General features: G+C 43.4%; 1 protein-coding gene across 2 annotated transcripts in view; it reads left to right on the top strand.

Moving 5' to 3' along the window:
* GPC6 (glypican 6) overlaps positions 1-25,266 on the top strand; it is a 3,616,389-nt gene that overhangs the window by 2,544,846 nt on the left and 1,046,277 nt on the right. For both annotated transcript variants that reach the window (XM_069205139.1, XM_069205140.1), the window contains exon 4: positions 4,761-4,926. In XM_069205139.1, the coding sequence (XP_069061240.1) occupies positions 4,761-4,926 (166 nt within the window). The remainder of the gene's footprint in view (positions 1-4,760; positions 4,927-25,266) is intronic.

The raw sequence follows: 25,266 nt of genomic DNA, 5'->3' as shown, positions 1-25,266 counted from the left end.
CAAATGTAGGTGACAAGCCTTTTAATATTAAGATAGTAAGATAGCTATGGTCATCCTGGGAAAGTGGTGGTAATGATAGTGACCCCATTTGAGATTGGGAAAAATTTGTCCCTTTTCGATTAAAAATGCCTGTTAAATACTGTCATATCAGCAATGTATATTCATTGAAATAGATGGAGAGGATGTTTTGGAGACTTATAGTGCAAATTTAAAGAGTTAAAATAGAGTGTAAATGCTGAGCAGGGGCTCCCACAAAGCAATGTAAATATGTTTTAATTTTCCAAATAAAATTTGACCATGATTTTAAATTCATTTTGTCAAAGCTGACATTTTCCAAGTCTGACCATCCAAAGTATCCATTAGTTCGGAGATTTTCAATTAAAGTTCAAGTGGGATTAGCATTTTATTGTCTTAAAAATTTCGAAGGGTTGAGGTCTGTGCAGTTGGCAGTGTATGTTTAGAAGAGAAATTGGGTAATATGATTTGAGGTACATAATTCATTGGCTGACAACCTCAAGTGACACTCAACTGAAGGATTCCATCAGCAACGTACACTCATAGGTAGCCCTTAAATGAATACCCCAAGCGTTAACACTCTTTGTTAGAAATTGGAACTCTATGTGGCAGTGGTATGCACCCTGTCTAAGTAGGGACCACAATCCTAGTCAGGGTAAATCAGAAACACACCCTTAATTCATTTGTGGTCACCCTCTGGTAGCTTGGCACAGAGGAGTAGGGTTTAACTAAAGAGGCAAAGTGTGAAGGATTTGTGCAACACTTAAAGTACAGCAACACTGTGACAACACCACAAAAACGACTTCACACCAGTGTAGCAAAATAGAGATTATTTATCCGTTTAAAATAAGACCAAAGTGACAAAAATCCAATTACATTTGCATAAGTTATTACGTTTCAAGCATAGTATTGAAAACCAGTGCTCAAAGAAATGTGGGGACTCTCTTTATGGGAGTTACGGTAAGGTCTCTTTAGTGGAGTGCTGGAAAAGCACTCGTTATTATAGTCCGATGTGGTCTCCCAAATGGAATGATTTACAGGGTATCTCAGCTTCCCCAGCCCCTCGGGATTGGGTAGTCAAAGTGTGGCAGAAACAGACAACAGGCAGCCCAGAGCTGCCATGCGGGGCCCTGCTGGGCGTATGCATGTAGAGAAGATGAACAGCATACACCGCTCCCCCGGTACCTTGTTGGTGTCTAGATGGCTGTGTGAAGATGCCCTCAGTCTCGGGGGCTGGGTACAGTGCTGATTTGTAAACTACTGGAAAGTGCTCAACATGTGCTGGACTGGTAATCCTCAGAAGCATTCACACACGCTGACATGTAGAAATGCTGGAAAGAACTCAAAACACGGTATGCTAGTAAACGAAGAAGCGGTCACACGCTCTGACTTGTGATATCTGAGAAGCACTCGACACACGCTTGGCTGGTAAACAAAGAAGCACTTGCACATGCTGGCTTGTAAAATGATGAAAAGTGCTCAAAACACGATGGCCAGATGAAGTGTGTCACACTCACGGAGCACTCAGGCACATGCTTCCTCGTTGAAGCGCACAGCAGTGGCGTGCAGTTGAAATCTTTGATGGACCTGAGATTTTCAAAAGGGGAAAACCAACAAGCCCTTGGAATCAATTGAGATGTTCTTTGAGGTTGTAGAGTAGGAGTAGTCCTTCTTACTGAAGAGGCAGCAGGCCAACACAGCAGAGGAAGTTGCAAGGTGGCATTCTCTCCTAGCAGCAAAACATTCAGTAGGCAGCAGGACAACACAGCAGAGCAATTATTAATGTTGCAGTCGCTCCTGGCAGCCCAGCTCCTCTTCTTGGCAGAGTCTACTCAAGACCCAAAAGTGAACTGATTTGGTGGGGGTTGGGGTCCAGTACTTATACCAAAATGTGTCTTTGAAGTGGGGGGACTTCAAAAGAGGCCTTTGAAGATCACAAGGTCCCTGCCCTTCCATCCATTGCTCCAGACACTCTACATAGCGGTATACAGCACTTTATGTGAGGAGAGGCACAGCCCTATTCAGGTGTGTCAGCTCCTCCCAACCATCTAGCGCAAGAAGGCCCATCAGCCTGGTGATGGGCCATCAGAATGCAAATGTGACATCCAAGCTCCACTTTGTGTGACTGTCTAGAGAGAATGCACAAAGTCCAGCTGTCATCTACCCCAGATGTGTATTCAGGAGTCAGGTAGAGGCACAGAATGGTTAAAGTAGGAAAAGGCCAACTTTCTAAAAGCGGCACTTTCAGATCTGCAATTTTAAACCAACTTTAGTAAAAAGATGTGTTTTAAAATTGTGAGTCTAGAGACTCTAAGCTCTAATATTCTATTTGCTGCCAATGGTAAATTACACTCGAAGGGTGTTTTAAGAAAATCCCCATGTTATCCTATGGGACAGATAGGCCTTGCAGTAGTGAAAATGGATTAAGTCATTTTTCACTACTTGGACGTGTTAAACTTGAAATTGCAAGTGTAATGTTTAAATACACTGCACCCTGCCATTGGAGCTAACAAGGGCCTACCTTAGTATTTAATAAAAATGAAGATTTCGGCCCGGTAAGTGGATGCACTAGGTAGAAATGGCTGTTTAAAACTGCCCACAAAGGCTCTACAGTGGAACAGCTGGTGTCATGTCTGAGACATGTCTACAGGGCTAATGTAGTGGGTGGCACAATCAGTGCTGCAGGTCCACTAGTAGCATATAATTTACAGACCCTTGGCACATTTAGTGTACTTTACTAGAGACTTACCAGTAACTTAATTATGCCAATTGTGGATAAGTTAACATTACCAGGTTGAGAGTAAATAGCACATGCACTTTAGCACTGGATAGAAGTGGTAAATTGCCCAGAGTCCTAAAGCCAGCAATAAAAGTGTTGGAAAAAGAGGATGAGGAGGGCAAATAGTCTGTAATTTATCCTGCAGAAAGGGCCATTTCCGAAACACTTAATCCAGGGCAAAACAGTTGTAAATCAGGCCCACCTTTCCTGGCCTAAATCAGTTTTAAGACTCTCAGGCCAAGGTCAATACTTTATAAATCAAACCCTAAACAATTCCCATGCTCCTTGCTAAAGTTCTCAGTTTGAAAAGTCGCAAGTTAGAGCACAATATAGATGCAAAACCAGTAACTCACTCCTTTGATGATTTCCAGTACAACACCTTGTAATGGTGCTTTGGTGCACTTCTCTTTTTCCATCCTAATTAAAGCATTGATTACAGTGTGAACATGGGTCCCATGTCTTGGAACTTCTTTGACACAATCTCTTATTTCCTGTCATCTTACACACATAATAATAAAATGTAAACAGTTTAGACCCTGATCACTATTCAACATGGCTTACGACATTCTAACACCATTGCAATGTCTTGTTTTCTGTCCTCATATGAGTAAAGAGGCTCATGCAAGAGCTGGGGCTTTAGGCACTGGAGTAACAATAGCCCTCACAGTCCCTGTGGTGCAATGGGGGGCCCGAGTTCCAGGGGCTCCCTCAGCACAGTAAACTGTGCATAGGTAGTGGGGCCCTGCCTGAGAGTTCCTAACTGGGTCAGATGGGGCCCTCAATGTACTTTGCAGGAGGGTCCTCTCAAGTTTCATTACGCCACTGGCTTGAGGTACAGTTTGACAGATAGGATATTCCATCACAAATGTAGTGGACATCCCATCCACCATTTTAAGATTTCATTGTAGCCTATGCCACTTGTGATATACTGAACACGGTATCACCCACGCTTGTGACAGAGTATCCTACTCACCAAACTCCAGATAAGGCCCTTCGTTTTCACTGTAATCTGTACTAAATTGTGCATTCATTCATTAATTCCTGCACTCCCTCTTTCGAGCAATACAATTTCTAGATTCCGGCATGGCGCACTCAAAAAATTTACAAATTTAAATCAGATGGGTAAGGGCTGGTGGTGTTATGTGATTCACTGAGTCATCAGTTTTCCCAGTACGTGCCATACATTTTTTTTTAGAAACTGCATTACTACTCAAATACGTGCGTTTTATTTTCTTCGCTTTCGCTACGAAGATTGTTATTGATTCCAATTCCACAGTTAAAAAAATGCAAATCGTACTTTTTTCAACAATACTGTTTTATGGGATTTTATATTTCGGTCCTCAGCATCCTTTAGGAATGCCTTTAAATGGTAAATAGAAAATAATGTTTGCTGTTTCACTCAATTCAGGAGCAAGTTGAGGATCTTAGCGAAATGTGCCCATTCCAGTTACCGACTGTTCTTTAGGAAGAGGTATTTGACGAGCACATAGACAAGGGCGCGCTCTAGAGTTTAATTTGGTCATGCTGTGATTGAATTATTCATGACTTCCCAGTAGAAAAGGGTGCCAACAATCCAATACATGCTGAACTGGAGCGGCACTGCTGAATATCGTTGCAAACCTCTGGCCTGTTGTGTTTTTTTCTTCACTCTGTCTCTTCACAGTGGAAGATTCAGTGGTACATTTGATTTCGTGGGCAGGCAGTGGTGAAGAGCCGCCGCCCGCCTCAATTACATTGACTCGCTGACAGGGGCCATTGATAGCAGCAGCAGCGGAAATCGCTGGCGTATGCGCTGAACTGAGATAATTGGCGCGAATCGATTAGTCCCCCAGGAGAGTGTGATTAGGGGTTGAGTTACCGCTGAGAGATGGCTCCTTTGCATAGCTGCCCGGGGACTGCCTCAGTCCATTCGGTCTCATAGGATAAAATATTGATTCATTTCCTCTTTGGTTTCCGTCTCTCCCAGGTGAGCCCAACCCCAGGGTGCATTCGCGCGCTAATGAAGATGCTGTACTGTCCCTACTGTCGAAGTCTTCCTGCAGTGAAACCATGCAGCAACTACTGCCTTAACGTAATGAAGGGCTGCTTAGCCAATCAGGCTGACCTGGATACCGAGTGGAACCTCTTCATTGGTAAGTGTGACAGCGTGGCCTCGAACATGACCCTGATGTCACTGCGCATTTTCCCCTGATAAGAAACGTTATTAACAGGGCGCAGATCTCACACTCTTGTTTCTCCATTCTGCTAAAAATAGAATTCCAATTGCATATTGAAATATTAATATATGTGGCTTTTGAGCCTAGAGCGCACTTCCATTTCTGCGCACCAAGCATTTATGAACAAGTTACATAAAACATGTGTACTCACTGGTGCCTCAGTACAAATCACATTCTTAGCTCTATTTGAGAATTAAAAGTAAGCAAACCATATCACAGTTTCAACCACTTTTTTAAGACTGGTAATTAATCTTTTTTCCACTGGAAATTTAAGATGCTTATCTACATACTTGACTGTGTGCTTTTAAGGCAAACATTTCCTTTTGATTAAAAGTGTGTTTTGTGTCAGAAAGCCCAGTAATAATGTTATGCTTGTTCAGTAAAACGCAGGCGTTTTTTAAAACTGTAACTGCTTTCTAAGAAAAAATAAGTAAGTTATGTCAGTGAGACGATTTCCCTTGCCTTTAGTGGTGGGGGGGGGGGGGGGGGTGGGGGGGTAACTCTAACGGAGCAAATAGGTTCATGCATAAATCTCCTGCTAAGATTAACCATGGTATCATGGAACCATTGATAGGTGTACACAAAGGTAGAATATTAGTACACACAAAGAGAGATCCAGGGGGCCGGTGAATTATTCTCTGTTCCCTAACCAGGATGTTCACATTGCACACCAATGGGTGTGCAAACAGGCGATGGGTTTACAAAATGACTACGTCATAAATTATCCATTCATAATGTGACAAAATGTTCTGCCAAATGAATAATAAAAGAAAAAAACACAATTTGAGGTTCGCTCCAATTGGTTTCGAATGCAAGGTAACAGCCAGCAAGGGACATCAGACCTTCAGCGCTGCATTTGTATTCCCAAACTGAAACTTTTTTCAACAGTAGTCAAAGGCCATTAATTGGGCACGTTGTGTTTTAACAGCATGTTTCCCATTTGGGAAGGCATCAGGAGGAGCACCCCAACCCTATTAACAAAGCAGTATGATCTCTAGTTCTGTGTTTGATCAATGGTTTGCAACTTCAATTGTGTTCACAAATAACTGACACTTGGAACTGCAAATCACAAATAAGAGGTAGCGCCCTATTCACACTCACTCTGAAATGAGCTTTGGAATGAGTTGCAGAGCCCCTTTGCAAGACAGAAATCCTTTTCCTGCTCACAAAAGGAAATTAGTGCATTTCAAAGGCCTCCTTTTCAGTTGCAAACCACACGATTTTGTCAAATGCAGGGTATGTAGCTACAAAAGTGTTTCGATGATTGGGCCCCGTGCTTTCCTCGTGACAGCATGGTCCAACACTTTCAGCATCTCTATAAAGTGATCGGTGCTAATGTCAACAAATAATACAAAGTAAACCCTTTAGAAGCACAATGGTAAAACCTGTGAACGATTGAAAATAAACTACTTATACTAAAATTTGGAAAGGGTCAATGTTTTTACTAAGGCGCTGTCACAATACTGCGCAAAGTTTGGTGAAGTTTAAAATATTCAGAACCATGAGATAGGAAGAGGCGCTGTACGGGCCATATTATCTGGGAAAGTTGGAAAAGAACCAAGTGGAATAAGTTACAAATACAAATTAATGCTTTAATTGATGAACCCAGACAATGTTCGATTCATGCACACACTGGATAGAGTTGAGATGGCACTCGTGGCACAGGCACACACACCACTCTGGTGCCTATTCATCAGAGGGCTTTGAAGGTTGGTGAACCAATGCACATTTAGTATGTAAAGGTCCTGCTATTTTAGTTATTTAAGAGTAGTGCTTTGGTCTTTTTTTGTCTTATGCAGAGAATGGAATGAGGAAGGTTCGCTCTAAAGGCATATTTGGACTTGACTGCTCCACATACTGCTGACATTTGTTACCATTAAGGCTTAACTTCTCTGGATCAATGTTTGTGGTTTCTAGCATAAAATCTCATTTGGACTTAGACCATCCTTCTCCTTTTCTCTTTGACAGCTGCGTGGGCTCAAGAAGAAGGCAGCAATCACTATCTGTCTAGATTAATGGTCACCTGTATTTGAGTATAGTGTATGCTTGGCAAATAAATCTCACAATGGCTGCCTCTATTTGCTAAATATCTCAGATCAAGAGTCGTGTCATGCCAAAGTGTCACGGAGAAAAGAGTGTCCACAAAAACTTCCTTTGAATCTAACCACCGAAAAAGCTCAGTTACTATAGTAATTTGTCACTTCATACAGCAAAATTATTCGGGCATGGAAGTGACCTACCATTTAGGAATCATGCAGTGTTCTTCTCAGAATGATATAGACTTCTCCTTATTTGCATGTATTCCCCTAAGTTTTGTGTTCTAGCGGAAGGCAAATGCAAGTTATTGACACCTAGAGAAGGATCCACGACCATAGGTGTCATCAGTGATTGTTCTCCAAGGTCTCGAATCTTCATACAGCATTTAAAATGGAAGTTACAAGGGGAATTATTCATAGTTTGGTACATGGGATACTAAAAGGTTGAGGGACATTCCATCTGCAGTACTACACGTGCCACAGGCTGTAATGCACTTGTAATATGGTGTAAGAGACATTTGCCACATTTGTGATGGAGTATCCAATCACCTATGCCCTAAATCAGGCCAAAGTCTTGTGTAGACCTCTAAAGCAATTTCCAGGTCTTGTAAAGTAATTGTTTGCTCGATTGAGATATAGATTTTACTCTGTTTGTCTTTTTCCAGAAACCAGTATGTTAGAGGAAAATAGGACTGGGGATTGAGGCAATAATCAACAAAATTCGTGAGGAGAACAATGAACCTGGATCAAAATGGTGGCTACCACGATCTCGATTTTACATTACAGTTTGAATCTCCTATGTTGATCGGAAGAAAGACATTTGGAAGAGGAAGGAGTAACAGATCAAGATGACCTGATACTCCTGTTCTGAGCAAATGTGTAGTAGGAAGGTTGGCTTTGTTTTCACACAGAGCAATCCAGCAACCAAAGTTGCTGTGATGTATGGGTTGAAAGGAAGACAGAAAGACAACAGTGTACCTACAAAGATGTGGTGCTGCTGCTCTCTTCCCAAGCACTGGTGAACTTGCTGCCTGCCTACAGTCAAGCACACCACACATCTTTGCACTACAGTGCAAAACAGTGAGTCTAGCATACGTTTTGGCCTGGAAGGGTATGCTACATGTGCTTAGACTTAGGGCCTGATTTAGATTTCGGTGGGTGGGTTCCTCGGTCACAACAGTGACAGATACCCCGTCCGTCAAAATATAAACCGCATAGGAAATAATGGGATTTATATTTCGGCAAACAGGATATCCATCACTGTAGTGATGGAGTAACCCGCCGCTGAAATCTAAATCAGGCCCTCTGTTTAAAACTTTTCCCTTAGCACGGTGTACAGTGCAGCACAAATGCAACATTCGAAAATTTAGAAGGAAACAAACCTTTTCTCCTTCTCTGCGCAAATCACAATGAAGCAAATTTCAGTAGGCTTGGTATGAAAAAATGGGCTTTTGAGAACACCCACGCTGGGGCACCCTTGCAGCACCAAATTCATGCAAAGCACTACTTTTTCTCTATTTTAGTCAACTTTTAACAGTAAAAAAAGTTTTGTAAATCCCAAATCAACACTTTACATCACTTCTGGTGACTTTGGACTGGCACAGAGCATTGGCCTGAAATGTATTTTTCCTACTTCGTGGTTTCATTAAGTCAGTCAGTTTTGAAATCAACACGTAATTGTGCTAGGAAGGAGATTAATATCAGTAAAGGTATTGAGTTTTGAGGTAAATGTGTGCTATGCAATGGCAAAAAATACTTTGGTAAGTAGGGAAAGTGTTTGGAAAAATTATGCCAAATGTATTGCTTGTCAAAAGAGCAGAAAATAGAGCTGTGCCCCCTGCTGTTAAACTCATGGCTTATAACATGGGAGAATGATATTATGTTCATTCAAACAATTCTAGCAAGTTACAATTAAATCTTTAAATTGCATAAATAATTTCTTGTCGAAACAGCTACCAGCCCTTTGTCATGCACAGTCTTACAACTCGTTCATTGCAGCAGTAAAGACTTTAGTGTGTGCAGTTAACAGGCTGCAAAAGTATGTTCTTTTCACTTAGTCTGAACCCCACATTTACCTTCACAGGAGTGCTGCTTTATCGCCCTCCGGGTTCCTGTGAGACTTTTTTAAACACCTTTTCTGACCAAGTAGCCGACTTAATATGTAAAAAACCTAATCTTACGATCTTAGGTGATTTTAATATTCAAATAGACAATCCGGATTCGACAGCAACTAGACGTCTGTTGGTGGATATGGAAGCTCTCGGGCTAAGACAACTGGTCATGGGTCAGACACATGAAAAAGGGCATGCAATTGACTAAGTCTTCAGTAACCTGACAGTGCTTTGCTCCATGCCCCCCCTTCCTCAGGCTTGTACCGACATCTATTAATCCTTTTAAAACTAGATATCTCCTCTGCAAAAGGCTCCGCCCAGCCTAAAGTTCAGCAATTTAGGCGGTGGCACAGTCTCAATGCGGATGAATGGATTAAACTCCCAGACAGCCGTGAATTGATGTACTTTAAACATAATCAGATAGAAAGCAAATCCTTTAATGGCTGTATTGCTGACTGTCTGGATATTCTCCTTCCCTACAAGACAGTAACCGGGCTCCTGAGGAGAGGTGAGGCCCAGTGGTTTGCCCTGCATCTGTCAATACTTAAAAGGAAGTGCAGACGCCTGGAGAGAAAATGGAGGAAATCTTTAAACCCAGCTGCAAGGGAAGAATACAGGCAATCTATTAGGCATTATCACGCTGAAATAAGACTAGCACAAGGTTCATATTACTCCGGTAGAATTGAACAGGCATCAGGCTCCCCCAAGGAGGTTTTCCAGGTGCTCAAGGAGATTCTTCATTCCCCCACACCGTCTGACCCAATTGAAGCCTCAGGAGAATGTAGTAATAATTTAGCCAGGTTTTTCCAACAGAAGATCAATGCCATCTATTCCAATCTCCCAAAGGACACGGCCATGTTGACAGGCCACGCTATAACCTCTCAACAAAGCACAGCCATCCTAACACATTTTCCCCTTTATCTTCGGAACAGACCGCTTCCTACCTCTCTGCATTAAAGTCAGGTTCCCCTCTGGATCAAGCACCCCCTCATGTGTTAGCTCTTGGAGCTCCTGTTATTGTACCTGTCTTAAATTAACTACTGAACTCCTCCCTGTGGAGTGGCTATGTTCCGGATCTATGGAAACACGCAATAGTGAAGCCCCTGTTAAAAAAAAAAAAACCTACAGGCTGGAGACCTCAAGAACTATGGGCGCATATCTCTACTTCCTTCAATGTCTAAAATATTAGACAAATACGTCAATTCCCAAATTTTCACTTTTTTGGAAGAGAACAATGCTTTACATCCCACTCTGGTGGGCTTCAGGCCGCTTCACAGTACAGAGTCGGCACTGATAGCGGTCACGGAAGAGGCCAGGAAACGCATGGACAGGGCCATACGACAGCCATTATGCTTCTCAATCCTAGTGCTGCCTTTGATACTGTAGATCATTATCTCTTGATTCAAAGGATAAAGGCAATGGGAATTAAAGGTCCAGCTCTCAAATGGGTCACCTCATTCTTGGAGGATAGATCTTTTCAGGTCTTGGACCGGTCTTACTTTTCGGATCAGTATAAACAGAGCTGTGGGGTCCCACAGGGCTCATCACTTAGTCCTACCCTATTTATTTAATATATATATATGGCCCCCTTGGGAGAACTAGTGGAATCCTTTGGATTGTCACTAGTCTCCTATGCAGAGGATACCCAGCTGGTGGTCTCTTTCTCCATGATGGAGGGATCAGATGGATTGGTTTTGTCTTCAGGTTTACAGGCAATATCCAGTTGGATGACCCATAGTAGGCTCCAACTCAATGGCGATAAGACAGAAATAATGATCCTCGGCCATCAGTCTAATCTGGGTATTAATTAATTGACCATCTCCCCTTTGGAGTTTTTGCCATCTCCTAAGAATAATATTAAGAGTCTAGAAATTTGGCTCGACCCCTTTCTCACTCTGGAATATCAGGCCAAGAAAATTGCTGCTGCCTGTTTTGGATCATTAAGACTTTTGAGAAAGGTATTCATTCTGTCTCGACTCAACTATGGTAATAGTCTATTTCTCAGTTCCCCTAGATACGTGGTCAACAAATTGCAGGTTGTTCAGAATGCAGCAGCTCGTCTCCTGCTCGATATTCCAAGGTATAGCTCGGTTAAACGGGCTTTGTCTGCACTCCTCCGGCTTCCGGTGGAACAGCATGTGAACTTTAAGACTCTTTGCATCATCCACAGATCACTACATAATAGAGTACCTCATCTGTTAAAGTCTTTGGCAACTTTCTACAAACCAACTAGAGCCCTTAGATCGGCATCCACAGCCTTAGCCGTACTCCCCAAGGTTAAGAAAGCTAGATGGGGTGGTGCCACTATGGAACATCTGGGAGCTATACTATGGAACTCCCTCCCCCTTAATATCCGACTAATTAGTCACGAACAGAACTTTCGGAAAGTAATTAAAACCTGGCTTTTTAAACTCTAGTTCCCGTCTCTGGCTTTTATTGTGGTCCTACAGTGCTGAGAGGCCTCCGGGTAGTTTCGGCGCTCTACAAATTCAAATAACATAACATAACATGCTGAGACTGGTGAAAATTGTTTTCATCCAGTACCTGAGCATCTTACTGATTGATTCTACTTTGTGTACACAGAGGCTTATTTACAAGTAGTTTGTGCCTCCAGTGTGTCACTTTTTGTGATGCACTGGTGGTGTAGGCTGCAGGCCCATATGGCTTTGCGTGGCTTTTCATGGCCTTGTAGATATGGAGTAAGGCAATGCAGCGCAAGTCGCTGTGTTGCCTTACTTTGCGTCAAAGAGGCGTTCCATGGGTTTTGCATAGTGTTCCCACGCAACACTCATGGATTTTGAAACATTCCCAGATTAATAAGGTTTTGTAAACCTGAGAATGCGTCAAAACCCTACTCTACCATAAGGTGGCGTATTTGTGGCACAAGTGGGAGAAATATATTTATTTCTCCCCATTTTTTCATCCGTCTATGAGTGCTACATTTTGCAGCACACAGATAGAAGGAAAACGCCTCTCATGATTGTTTTTGTGGGGGATGGTGTCCCTTAGTGCACAAAAATAATTATCCCCACCACACAGGTACCCTTGCATCAAAGGTCCCTTTGTTGACACATGGCAGCAATTTGTGCGCCAGCACAGGGGAAAAGGAAAGGAATACACCATATCTTTTAGAAACAATGCATTCCTGCCCTTTTGTTTTGATGCAATGCAGCAAGAAGGTTTGAGGTGCTGCCCTGCACAGAAATGTTGTAAATGAGGCCCACAGTCTTAACCTTGTTGGCTCAGTGAGATTGTTACATGTCCCTACCCACATGAAAAACAGACCACAGTTGAAACCACAGTGGACACACCATAAACATAGTTGTCAGAAACACATTACATTTTGCAAACATTGAGCCCCTACATAGATAGTCAGGCCCTCATTATGTATGCCAAAAGTGTTATCCCTGGTGGGATACTACGGCAGGAAACTCTGAATGGTCCAATGTTTCTGGACCAGCAATTACTGGGTCTGAAAACCCTGGACCTGGTTTCACCTGCTGCAGACCAAACCCCATGTAAAACCATGGGTGAACAGGGAGAGGGGCTTTAGGCATGGACACAGTCCATTCCCTGCCTATTCCCACCAGCACTTCAAGATGAGCAGATAATGATTTTTCCTGCAGAAATGTGCACGGGAAAAACAACTCTGAACTGCAGTGCTCATTCACAACTGGGACATAAAGATTTCTTTAGAGCCAGATGGGGATTACAATCAATCTAGTAATAAAGAAGTAAATCTGATGAAAATGGCTTCATCTTTTCCTTTAAATCTTTCTTTTCAGGCTTTGTTGGCTTTCTTCTTCACCATGAATGACTGAATATGTGCCACTCTAGTTCCCTTTGACTGTTTAAAGGAGAACACTGATAATTCATTAATTAATTTAATAGAGGCACATTATTGCTTTTAACCCTTGAAAAGCTGGAAGCCAGCAGAACAAACAAAGAAAAGTGAGCACATGATTCCTTACACTGACAAGATAATGAACTAACATCCTAGATTCACAAAGCATTTTAGGTCAGGCGTCATTCACAAAGCATTTTAGATCAGTCGTCTATTTTTGAGAATGTAGTGACTTCCCACAGGCTCGCAGGGTCTAGGCATTCACTAACCTTATCTATGGCATTTTTTAATCTTTGTGTACCTAATCCTATTACATGATTTAGAGCTGGGTGGCAATGGACTAATTTCTGGAGGAAGGCTTTATCGGCGGTAAGGAGCCATCGATGATATTTCCTCCACTATGCTATCCATAAGATGGAAGACATTTTGATAGCCGATTCTTCTCCAGACATGGTACTCCGCCAAGAGATTGTCGCCTTTTATTGAATCAACAAACTCAAATGAGGCCGATAGAGCTGAGAACGCTGAAATAAATATTCATATTGATAGATTAAAACAGACAAACTGCTCGGTATTTGATGGTAGTGTTAGGAAAGTTGAAATGCATTTTCAACCTGAATTTACTTCAAAACCGACACAAATTCCAACAACGCTACACCTGAGGACTTACTGTAAGGCATACAGATGGCAGTATATGTTTTTTTGTGGGTGGTAAGGAAATGCTTACCAGTTTTGTGAATCCCACATAAAGATTAGCTTTATGAAGAATAATGACCACCGGCCTAAAATTCATAAAGTTAGCATTTTTTGTTAATGGCATCTTTATTTCTATATCTTATCCTTAAACGTCTAAAAGCTAAGTTGCCCCAGCGCCTCTTACTTAAATTCTGCACATTAATTTTAGTCAATACAAAAGCTAATTCCTTTATTTGCAGAATGCATCCTGTTTTAAACAAGAGGACACCTGTACCCTGGGGAAGTAAATGAGGTATGATGTGTCAGACACTCTCTGATGGACCAGCTGCTTTTTCTGAAATGCAGAAGAGCGAACTGATGAGGGACAGAACATTTTGTTGGTCCCATAGCTTCCTCTTCAGTTGACAGATTTGCCCTGATTTGCTCTGCTGATACATTAAGGCCCGTATTTATATTTTTTGACGCTAAACTGCGCTAACGCAGTTTAGCGTCAAAAAGTTTTGCGCCGGCTAACGCCATTCCGAAGCGCCATGCGGGCGCCGTATTTATTGAATGGCGTTAGCCGGCGCTAGCAGACCGGCGCTGCCTGGTGTGCGTGGAAAAAAACCACGTACACCAGGCGGCGCCGGCGTTGGGGAAAATGCCGTTAGGGCGTCTTAAAATGGTGCAAGTCAGGTTGACGCCAAAAAATCGCATCCACCCGATTTGCGCCATTTTTAACGACGCCCAGACGCCATTTACATGACTCCTGTCTTAGTAAAGACAGGAGTCATGCCCCCTTGCCCAATGGCCATGCCCAGGGGACTTATGTCCCCTGGGCATGGTCATTGGGCATTGAGGCATGTAGGGGGGCACAAATCAGGCCCCCCTATGCCAAAAAAAAATATATATATTTTTTTTTTTTATACTTACCTGAACTTACCTGAATGTCCCTGGGATGGGTCCCTCCATCCTTGGGTGTCCTCCTGGGGTGGGCAAGGGTGGCAGGGGGGGTCCCTGGGGGCATGGGAGGGCAGCTGTGGGCTCATTTTGAGCCCACAGGTCCCTTAACGCCTGCCCTGACCCAGGCGCTAAAATCCGGCGCAAATGCGGGGTTTTTTGCCCCGCCCACTCCCGGGCGTGATTTTTGCCCGGGAGTATAAATACGACGCATTTGCGTCGCAGTCATTTTTTTAGACGGGAACGCCTACCTTGCATCTCATTAACGCAAGGAAGGCGTTCACGCAAAAAAATGACGCTCTTTCCTCATACTTTGGCGCTAGACGCGTCTAACGCCAAAGTATAAATGTGGCGTTAGTTTTGCGCCGAATTTGCGTCGAAAAAAACGACGCAAATTCGGCGCAAACGGAGTATAAATATGCCCCTAAGATTGTTCATTCATACGTCACAAATGCTGTAATGCATGACCATCTTGAGACAGTAGGAAGAAAAGTGAGAGTCTCATCACATTGTGTAGACTTCCAGAGACCTCCTGGGGAGAGGAGCATCGGTAGAACGAAGTAAATATTAGTCCTTACTGGATGCCAAAAGGACATCTTCAGAGATTGTTTAAAACAAGCCTTCATAGTAAACATTTACAAATTTATTAAAGACATATGTTCTGGAAAAACAGTGGTAAATAGCAATAGTTCAAAACATGCAAATTATTCACAATTACTACTGTTACTTTAGAATGATGCACAAATATTCCATTGTGTGTGCAGAAATAACATCAATTTTGTCATGGTTTGCCCATCTTTCCCTGTCTATTTTTTGCGAAATGTTGGCACAACGTGTGCTTTTCCATTAAAACTTGGGATGTGCACTGGGTATATCTAGCTCGCATAATCCACTTTCCTCTAAAGCTCTTAAATGTAAACGCTGTGAAAAATGCTCCAATGGCATGGAAACTAAATGTCAGATGTGGGCTGCAGGGTGTATTTATATCACTCACTTTCATGACAATTACATATACCTTCAGAGTACACCATTGTGCTCTGGCTATGCTGCAATTTGACAGCACTGCAGAAACACATGGTAAGGAAATGTGCCTGTGCCACAAAGAGGAAAACTATTTTTATATACTAGCTAAGTCGCCCCTAACTCTGCATTGTAAGTCTACAAGGTCTAATATGTTGTATGATAACATATCGACCTCAAAAATAGCTTGGCACTAAAACAATGAGGAGAAAACAGTGACCTGAAAATATTGATTTTCCACACTTATAATGCAAAGTACAAAAATGCTGTGGTCCAATATATTGACATTATAATGGTAAGTACATGTATTTAATTGTAATTATCATTATTATAAAGTACCATCAAATATTTTTTATAAACTTACACACACCCAAAGCCCCCCCCACACACACACATATATATACTTACACACAAATCACAAATATATGTATGTATGTTAGAAAGGGGGTCTCTAGTTGGCAATCAGTTTACACCCTTTCCAACTAGGGCCCCTCACTCTACTCAAGGTAAGGGGGTCACACTCCTAAGATAACCCCTGCTCTCCCCCTTGGTAGCTTGGCACAAGCAGTCAGGCTTATCTCAGAGGCAATGTGTTATGTATTTGTACACAGTGAAACCACTACAAGTGGACACCATACCATTTTAGAAAAAAAGCCAATATTTCTCTAAGTAAAATGACCAAAACAATGAAAACCCAACATACACAAGCAAAGATATGAATTTTAAAAGATTAAATCCCAGATGCTTAGAAACACACTAATTCCATCAGGTGGTATCACAGTGTCTTGTCAGAGTTGTTCCAAACAGTCCGACACCACTCATGAGGAAGTGCGGCACCGGTCACAGAGTTGCAAGGACCCCAGGTACAGTACGGTAGAAATTAGGCAGAGTCAAAGATGTGTCACGGAGTCGGGGAGGTGAAGCGTCGCAGGAGCCAGTGCAGCATGACTTCTGTACTGCTACACAGGAGGTGAGGCATGAGTTCCTTACTGCTACGCAGGGGAGGTGAGGCGTCAGTTCCTTATGGAGGCAACAGAGGTGAGGCGGTGTCAGGGGCGAGGGGCAGGTTCCTTACAATCAAGCGGAGTCGATGAGTCCAGCAGGTCAAGAAGCGATGGGTTGACCTTGCAGAGTCACGGTCACACCAGGTGGCCACAGGCACCATGGTGGAGTCAGATGTCACCATGTTGCACCAGGACTCACCATGTTGCAGGACTTCAGAGGCGCTGCGGTGGCATCAGGCCTCAGGTGTCGGTCTTGGTCATTGCACTTCAGTGGGGACCACAGCTTCAGGTGCAGGCAGCGGCACGGAGTCAGGCAGCTGCGCGGGTTCTGGAGTCGTGCGGAGTCAATGTGCCTGTCTCTTCATGCTTTATGCCAGATTTCACTCACAAGGGCCAAGGAACTGGACTGAGCAGCTCTTGGAAAGTCAGGGTCCTCAGCAAGAGAACACAGGGGCTGGCAGGTGAAGTCTATGATGTCCCCAAGGCTTTGTAACAGGAAGCAAGCTCAGTACAGGCCAGTGGAGAATCTTCATAAGCAGGATACACAGCAAAGTCTAGTCTTTGTCCTCTCCAAGACAGAAGCAGCAACTGCAGGTCAACCAAGCAAAGCACACGGCAAACGGGCAGTACTCCTCCTCACAGCTCTGCAGCTCTTCTCCTCTGCAGAGTCTCCTCTTGATCCAGAAGTTTTAAGTCTGGGATTTTGGGTCCAATACTTCTACTTATTCATGCTTTTGAAGTAGGCAACCACCTCCCACCTTTTCTCATGGAACCAACTCTTCCCCAAGCCTTATACTGGCAAACCCTGTGACTGTGCACCAGTGGGTGCCGGTGTCCACTTTTAAGAATTGGGATCCCCCTGATGTGACCCTCCTGATCACATGCGTAACACTTGCGAGGGCCCTTCTCTGCAGGCTTCCCTGTAGATATCCAAGGCTTCTTTTCACCTAGGGGATGGGAATCCTTAGCCTGGGAACTAGGTTGGGGCCCTTTAGAGAACACTCCATGATTACCCTTGCCACCCGCACTTCTTCTGATGGAGATCCTATCCAACCTTGGTGGAGTCTTCCCCATACCTCTTGTGGACCCTGATACTCTCCCAGTGGTCCACTTCCTGGGCAAGCTTCCTGCCATCAGTCAGTTTGCTGTCAATCAGATGCTGAAGCAGCCTGGAAAACAAAGGCTATACTAGTGCTCCCGTGCAATCAAATTGTACAGTCCCCGTAATCTGTTACCTTGCGGCCCTTCACCCATCCATCCAGTGCTCTGCAAAAAATAAAAAAAACACACATTCTAGCCAAGTTTGGGAATCTGACTTCTTGTAGGACCTAAACTTTTCCTTGTGCTGCTCTGGGGTGAGACCATGCCTGGTAAGTAGGACATCCTTCATGGTAGAGTAGGTGAGCCCCTGTGGATCCCCTAAGGCTGTCAAGGTGTCCCTACCCTCTACCTCAAAGTGTTTCCACAGACCTGCCCCCCCAGTGTACCTCAGGGACCCTGTTAATGGGGAGAGTTAACTTATACTCCTTAAACCACAAGTGTATGTCATCCTCCCTCTTATTATCCTCCACTAACTCTTTAGGAATATGCTTCCTCATGTCAGACTGCACTGGAAGTATGCTGCCACCATTTGTGCTGAATTCGGCCTGCTTAGCCTTGAGGTGCAGCGCCCTCATACTCAATTTTTGAGCCAAAAGCAATTTCTTTCCCTTCAGAGCATGGGCCCTTTCCCTCTCTTCTTGATCCATTTCATACTTTTTGCTTTCTGCTTCCAACCTGAGCTTCTCAAGCCCCAGCACATGCTCTCTGGCTGTCGCCTGTCCTCTATCTCTTCTAGCGACAAACCTCTACATGACACACTGCTGCCACTCCTGGATGGTACTCTCCCTACAGGCAGATTCTGGGGTCCAAGGTTCCCTTGTTGGTTCTATACCTACACATCTTCATCCTCAGCTGCCCATCTTTTCTTGCTGCTAACCAGGCCCTCAGTGCCATTTGCAGTTCCTTTACCTAGAGGAACCCTTAACAGGGCAATTAAGATCCTTGCAAAACTGTTTTAGTTGAGGCACCATGTAGGATTTCAACTTCTCAATCTCAAACACAACCTGTGCAACTTCCCTTTCTGGTTCACCAGACAGAGAAATGATTTGTGGATATCTCCAACGGTTGTCAAAAACAGAAAAAAATCAAAAAGCGGTATGTGTTTGCGTAATGGTCTGCATTATGCAGTAGTGAACACCAATAACTGTATGCCAGGTACAAGCACAAGTCCTATCCTCACCGCTGATCACCAATGTTAGAAATGGGGTCTCTGGTTGGAAGTAGTTTACACCCTGTATAAGTAGGGACCCTCACTCTAGTAAGGGTAAGGGGGTCACACTCCTAAGATAACCCCTTTTGACCCTTTTGGTAGCTTGGTATGAGTCGGGCTCATCTCAGAGGCAATGCATTTATTTGTACCCACACACAGTAACATAATGAAAACACTACAAATGGACACCATACCAGTTAAAAAAATTAGCCACTATTTATCTAAGTAAGGCTGGACCAATATGACAAAATTCCAATATACACAAGGAAGGATATGAATTTTAAAAGATTAAACCCCAACAAAGTGTAAAAACACGCTAATTCCAACTGGTGCTATCACAGTGTCATGACGGAGTTGTTCCCAACAGTTCGATGCCAATCGAGAGCGAGTGCCGAGCCAGTCATGGAGTTACACAGTCCCCAGGTACAGTACCGTAGAAAAGAGGTAGAAAAGACATGGTACGGAGTCGGAAGGTGAGGCGTCGCTGTAGCTTGTGCGGTGTTTGTTCTGTACTGCTACTCAGGAGGTGAGGCATTGATTCCTTACTGCTATGCAGGGGAGGTGAGGTGTCAGTTCCTTATGGAGGCAGCAGAGGTGAGGCGTTGGTTCCTTATGATGCAGCGGAGTCAATGAGTCCACTTCGTCAATATGCGATGGGGCAACCTTGCGGGTCGCAGTCATACCACAGGGCCACAGGCGCTGCAGTGGAGTTAGTTGGAACAGATGTCAGTGCCGCAACACTCTTGACTCACAATGTTGCAGGACTTCAGAGGCGCTGTGGCGGCATCGGGCCTGAGGTGTCGTCCAACTTCAGTAGGATCTGCAGCTTAGGGTGCAGACAGCGGCATGAAATCGAGGAGTGGCACCAGTTCTGGAGTCATCCGGAGTCGATGTGCCTGTCTCTTCTTGTTTTTTGCCAGATTTCCCTCCCAATGGCCCAGGAACTGGAGTGGGCACCTCTTGGCAAGTCAGGGTTCTCAGCAAGAGAACCCAGGGGCTAGCAAGTCCCTGAGACTTCTTAACAGGAAGCAAACTCAGTCCAAGCCAGTGGAGAAACTTCACAAGCAGGATACACAGCAAGGTCCAGTGTTTGTCCTCTCCATAGCAGAAACAGCAACTGCAGGGCAGTCCTGCAAAGCACACACAGCAAAGGGGCACTCCTCCTCCTCACAGCTCTTCAGCTCTTCTCCTTGGCAGACTCTCCTCTTGATTCAGAAGTTTTCTAAAAATCTGGGGTTTTGGGTCCAACACTTATACTCATTCCTACCTTTGAAGTACTCAGACTTCAAAGCAAAGTCTTAGTAGTACCCAAGACCCTGCCTTTCCTGCCCTGGTCCCAGACACACTCCAGGGGGTTGGAGACTGTATTGTGTAAGGACAGGCACAGCCCTATTTGGGTGCAATTGTCAGCTCATCCCACCACTTTAACCCAGGAAGACCCATCAGCTTATTCAGGGCACACCTCAGCTCCCTTTGTGTGACTGTCTAGAGTGAATTCACAGCCCATCTGTCATCTTGACCCAGATGTGTATTCCACAGCCAGGCGGAGGCACAGCATGGTTAAGCAAGAAAATGCCCATATCCTATAAGTGGCATTTTCAAACAAGCAATTTAAAGATCACCTTCACTAATAGGTGTATTCTTAAATAGTGATTTCAGAGACTCCAAACTCAAAATCTCTATCTGCTTCCAATGGGAAATTAAACGTAAAAGACATTTCCAGGCTATCGCCATATTAACTAATGGAGGGATGGACTTTGCGATAGTGAAAAACAAATTTGTTAAACACACCAGTACATGTCCTACCTTTTAAATACACTGCACCCTACCCATGGGGCTACCTTGGGCCTACCTTAAGGGTGCCTTACATGTACTAAAAGGGAAGATTTGGTCCTGGGAAGTGGGTGCAGTTGCCAGGTCGACATGGTAGTTTAAAATTGCACACACAGACATTGCAGTGGCAGGTCTGAGACGTTTACAAGTCTACTCACGTGAGTGGCACAATCAGTGCTGCAGGCACACTAGTAGCATTTGATTTACAGGCCCTGGGCACACATAGTGCACTATACTAAGGACTTACTAGTAAATCAAATATGCCAGTCATGGATAAACAGTCATAATCACAATTTACACAAAGAGTACTTGCACTTTAGCACTGATCAGCAGTGGCAGAGAGCCCAGAATACCAAAACCAGCAACAATGAAATCCAGCACACAGTCAAAAATACAGGAGGCAGAGGCAAAAAAGACGGGGTAATCACACCAAGGATGCCAGGTCTAACATATATATATATATATATATATATATATATATATATATATAAATATTCTTCACACCAAGTTGACACTTAAGTCAGGGATGCGGCACTCACAGGATTGAATCAAAATTCTTTTATTCCATAACAGGACCCCAAACAAACTGACACCAACGCGTTTCGACCTTCCCGGTATTGATCACGGTGATATATATATATATATATATTTATATATATATTTATAAAACCTAGAAAATTAATTATTTTCTTTAAAGAGATATTTCAAATCCATATAACTTTATAAAAAGTAAATAAAGCGTAAACTTTAATATCAACGTTGAGGTTACCATAAATTCATAGTAAACATTAAAATCTTGAAATAAAAATATACAGTTGTAGCCATCCATATAGAAAATAAAAAACTGAATAAAAAAAAATCATTATTTTTTTAACATATTTTACATTTAATAATGGATCATAAATAATATTTACCATTAAACATAATAAACATAAAAAGTATAGTAAATACTTTTTAAAAGGCATGACTCAAAAGAAAAGAATACATCTCTATATATATTTTTGTTTTCAAGAGGATACATAGATCTATACTTCTCATATCGTATATTAAGCAGCCAATATTCAGGTCTCCACAAGTGTTCTCAGTAAGGACATCATACACATTACTATATGTCTATTATGTGGTTAGTGTATCTGATTATTCTTTGTGAGAGAACCTCTAACCATAATAACGAACCATTGTTTAAGGACCACTGAACATACGGCACTATCAAATAGTATATTATCAATCAATCTATTTATAAAGCACACTACATACCCGTGAGGGTTTCAAGGCGCTGGGGGGGAGGGGGTGCTGCTACTGCTCAAAGAACCAGGTCTTAAGGTGTCTTCTGAAGGTGAGCAGGTCCTGGATCTGTCTTAGGTCAGACGGGAGGGTGTTCCAGGTCTTGGTGGCGAGGTAGGAAAAAGATCTGCCACCGGAGGATCTGTGCCGGATGCAGGGGATGGAGGCGAGGGCGAGGTTGGCGGAGCGGAGTTGCCGGGTGGGGGTGTAGAAGCTGAGTTTGTTGTTCAGGTAGGCTGGTCTGGTGTTGTGAAGTGCTTTGTGTGCGTGGGTGAGGAGTTTGAAGGTGATCCTCTTGTCGACGGGGAGCCAGTGTACGTCTCTCAGGTGGGAGGTTATGTGGCTGCGGCGGGGGATGCTGAGGATGAGTCGGGCGGAGGCGTTTTGGATGCGTTGGAGGCGTTGCAGGTGCCGTAGTCGAGCCTGCTGCTGACAAGGGCCTGAGTTACTGTTTTTCTTGTTTCGTTGGCATCCATTTGTAGATTCTGCGAAGCATGCGGAGGGTGTTGTAGCAGGAGGAGGAGATGGCGTTGACTTGTTTTGACATGGAGAGGGATGAGTCGAGGATGAAGCCGAGGTTGTTTGCATGGTCGGTTGGTGTTGGGGGAGTATCTAGCGAGGCTGGCCACCACGAGGTGTCCCAGGCGGAGGGGGTGGACCAGAGAATGAGAACCTCCGTTTTGTCAGAGTTCAGTTTCAGCCGGCTACTTCTCATCCAGTCGGCGATGGCCTTCATGTCCTCGTGGAGTTTGGTTTTGGCAGTGTGTGTGTCCTTGGTGAGGGAGAGGATGAGTTGGGTGTCGTCGGTATTATGTATGGCTTAATCTTAGGATGTGAATATTCTTGTCTTGGAAAATGGTTATATTCAATTGGTTATGTCATAAAATGCTCTGTACAAATTGTAATCTGCATTTGAAACAGAAACCAGAGTATTGGGCTGTGTGCTGGACTGTGATGGACTATGACTATATGTACCCCTAAAATAAAAAATAAAAACACATGCATGGTATACCACAGACATCTATGGTGTCAGTTTCTTTAGGGATTATGACTTGCCAACTAAGAACAGCAGTGGTCACCATATTGATATATGTAGTGGTTGATCTCTGACCAAACTGAAGAACCCACAACTCACTGATATGACCTAACAAGACCGACTTTAGTCTGGTATTGCTTGCAGGATGGATTGTTCCTATTTGAGTTGGACCAGGAATGAGGCTGGTTCTTGTTTGGTGTAGCTTAGTGGCCAAAACAATGGACTAGAATTTAATCCAAATGACTGCCAGAGGTTGAATATTCTCTAAGCATTCCACTCATCGAGTTTAAGTTTCACTGTAACATGTATACCCAAGTGAGGATTCAGGGCCCTGTGCTTGCTGGGCCAGAAGGCTCAAGATGGCCCTCACCAATGAAACAGAAACCAGACTGAGGTTGTTGGTGATCCCATTTAGAAGGGACCTAATTTGGAAACACTGCTTTAATTTTTCTAGTGAGCAAGACCAAGTCTGACGTGCCTGTGACGGAGGTCTTTCTAGGGTACCATGGTGTATCTCAAACAATGGATTTGGACGTGGTTCTTTTTGCACCCCTTTAACTATTCTCTATGAACCTGTGCACTCTTTCCCTCTATATAGTGGTATGTCAACTCCACTTACAAATCCAACACCAATATACAAACAAACACAACTTCTCCACGCTCGCCATCAGGTAATGTTTATTGTAACATTCTAATTTTTTTATTCCACGCTGCCTCCCAGCTTGAAATCGGCTTCTTCGATGAAGTTCATAAATTAATGCACAATTTATAAAAAGGTAATCTTCAGTTCTAGAATGTCGATAATTTGTATCTGAGACCATATCATGATGCCATTTTCTGCACTGCAGTACAAGGTGTCTGTGCATTACCTTCTTGTATATTGAGCACATACATGAACTTGAAAAATTGGCGAATGAATGCATGTTTTCTTGGCAGCAGAGTTCGAGAACACAGGACAGTAACTGTCTCTTTGTGTTTCTGGGTTGTGCTATCAGCAAAATAAAGATATTTCGAGTCCATGTTTGCACCAAAAACTCCAAAAAGAAGCACATTGACTCCTGTGATAGTGCAGCGCCGAAAATGGCACCATGATACAGTCCATGGTGGCCCTTCACAAACTCCCCCCCCCAAGTCCTAATTTTCGTCATCATGCAGTGAAAAATGTAATAAATACGATTTGAGTGTAACTTCTTTATGCATCTCTATATGGATGTGCAAAGAAGGCCACTTGCATGTAATACCATGCATTTTTCCTGTCCTTTGCTTATGTCACCAAGGCATTCCTTAAATATAAGAACTATTTCTCATAATACAATGCATCATTATTTAATCGAATGTAAGTTTTGCACCTCTAGTACTATATTTGTACATTTAGAATTGCAAACACACGCGCTGTAAAAAAATGTTTGCTTGTTCTGTTGATAAGTATTTCAGCTCGAGGGAAGAAAGTACACACGAAATAAAATATTTTTATTCCACACACAGTTAACTCAAAACATCTCTAGTGAAAGGGTTTGATGTTATTACAGAGCTTGAAGACAGGTTTGTTTGAGAAGGAGCCTCCCCGTCCCTGGTTTCATGTGGGAATAAAATGTTAGGAGTTGCCTCTGACAGAAGGTTGTCAGGAGCTTTCAAATATCACTGGCAATTCCCTTACTACTAAACACAACAAAACAGTAACCCTTTGAATTAAAATGAGAGTTGCAGTGCCTTATGACAGCACAGAGCGATGAAACATTGCAAAAAATTCTTGAACAGTTTTGTTTCCTCTTTCTCAGTGGCTTAACTGCCACGCAGCAGAAAAATACTTTTTTTGTGTGATAACCCTCTCAGACAAGGCCAGACTTCCAGGATCCAAGGCACATTTATGATGGTAAACATTAAGGCTGGACTTGCACTGAATAGTAACATCCAGTCAGGTTTTTGAAGAAACCTATAATACGTACCTGCTGCATCGCTGGCAGTTTACTGCTCTTCTAGGCCCCTTGCTGAAGACACAGGCTTGCAGCATGAGAGCAGCATCAGGATTGGCCTGAGCACTCTCGATTTGCACTCCTAGGCAGACTGGGAGCCTGTGCCTGTTCTCTCCAACTCAGCAACACAGTGCTGGGTTAGAGACAGCTCAGTGCCATGTGTATTTGG

Source organism: Pleurodeles waltl, chromosome 8 (genome assembly GCF_031143425.1).
Source record: "Pleurodeles waltl isolate 20211129_DDA chromosome 8, aPleWal1.hap1.20221129, whole genome shotgun sequence".
NCBI classification, from domain to species: domain Eukaryota; kingdom Metazoa; phylum Chordata; class Amphibia; order Caudata; family Salamandridae; genus Pleurodeles; species Pleurodeles waltl.
Note: the sequence above shows the minus strand (reverse complement) of the source record. Positions and strands in the feature narration are given on the sequence as shown.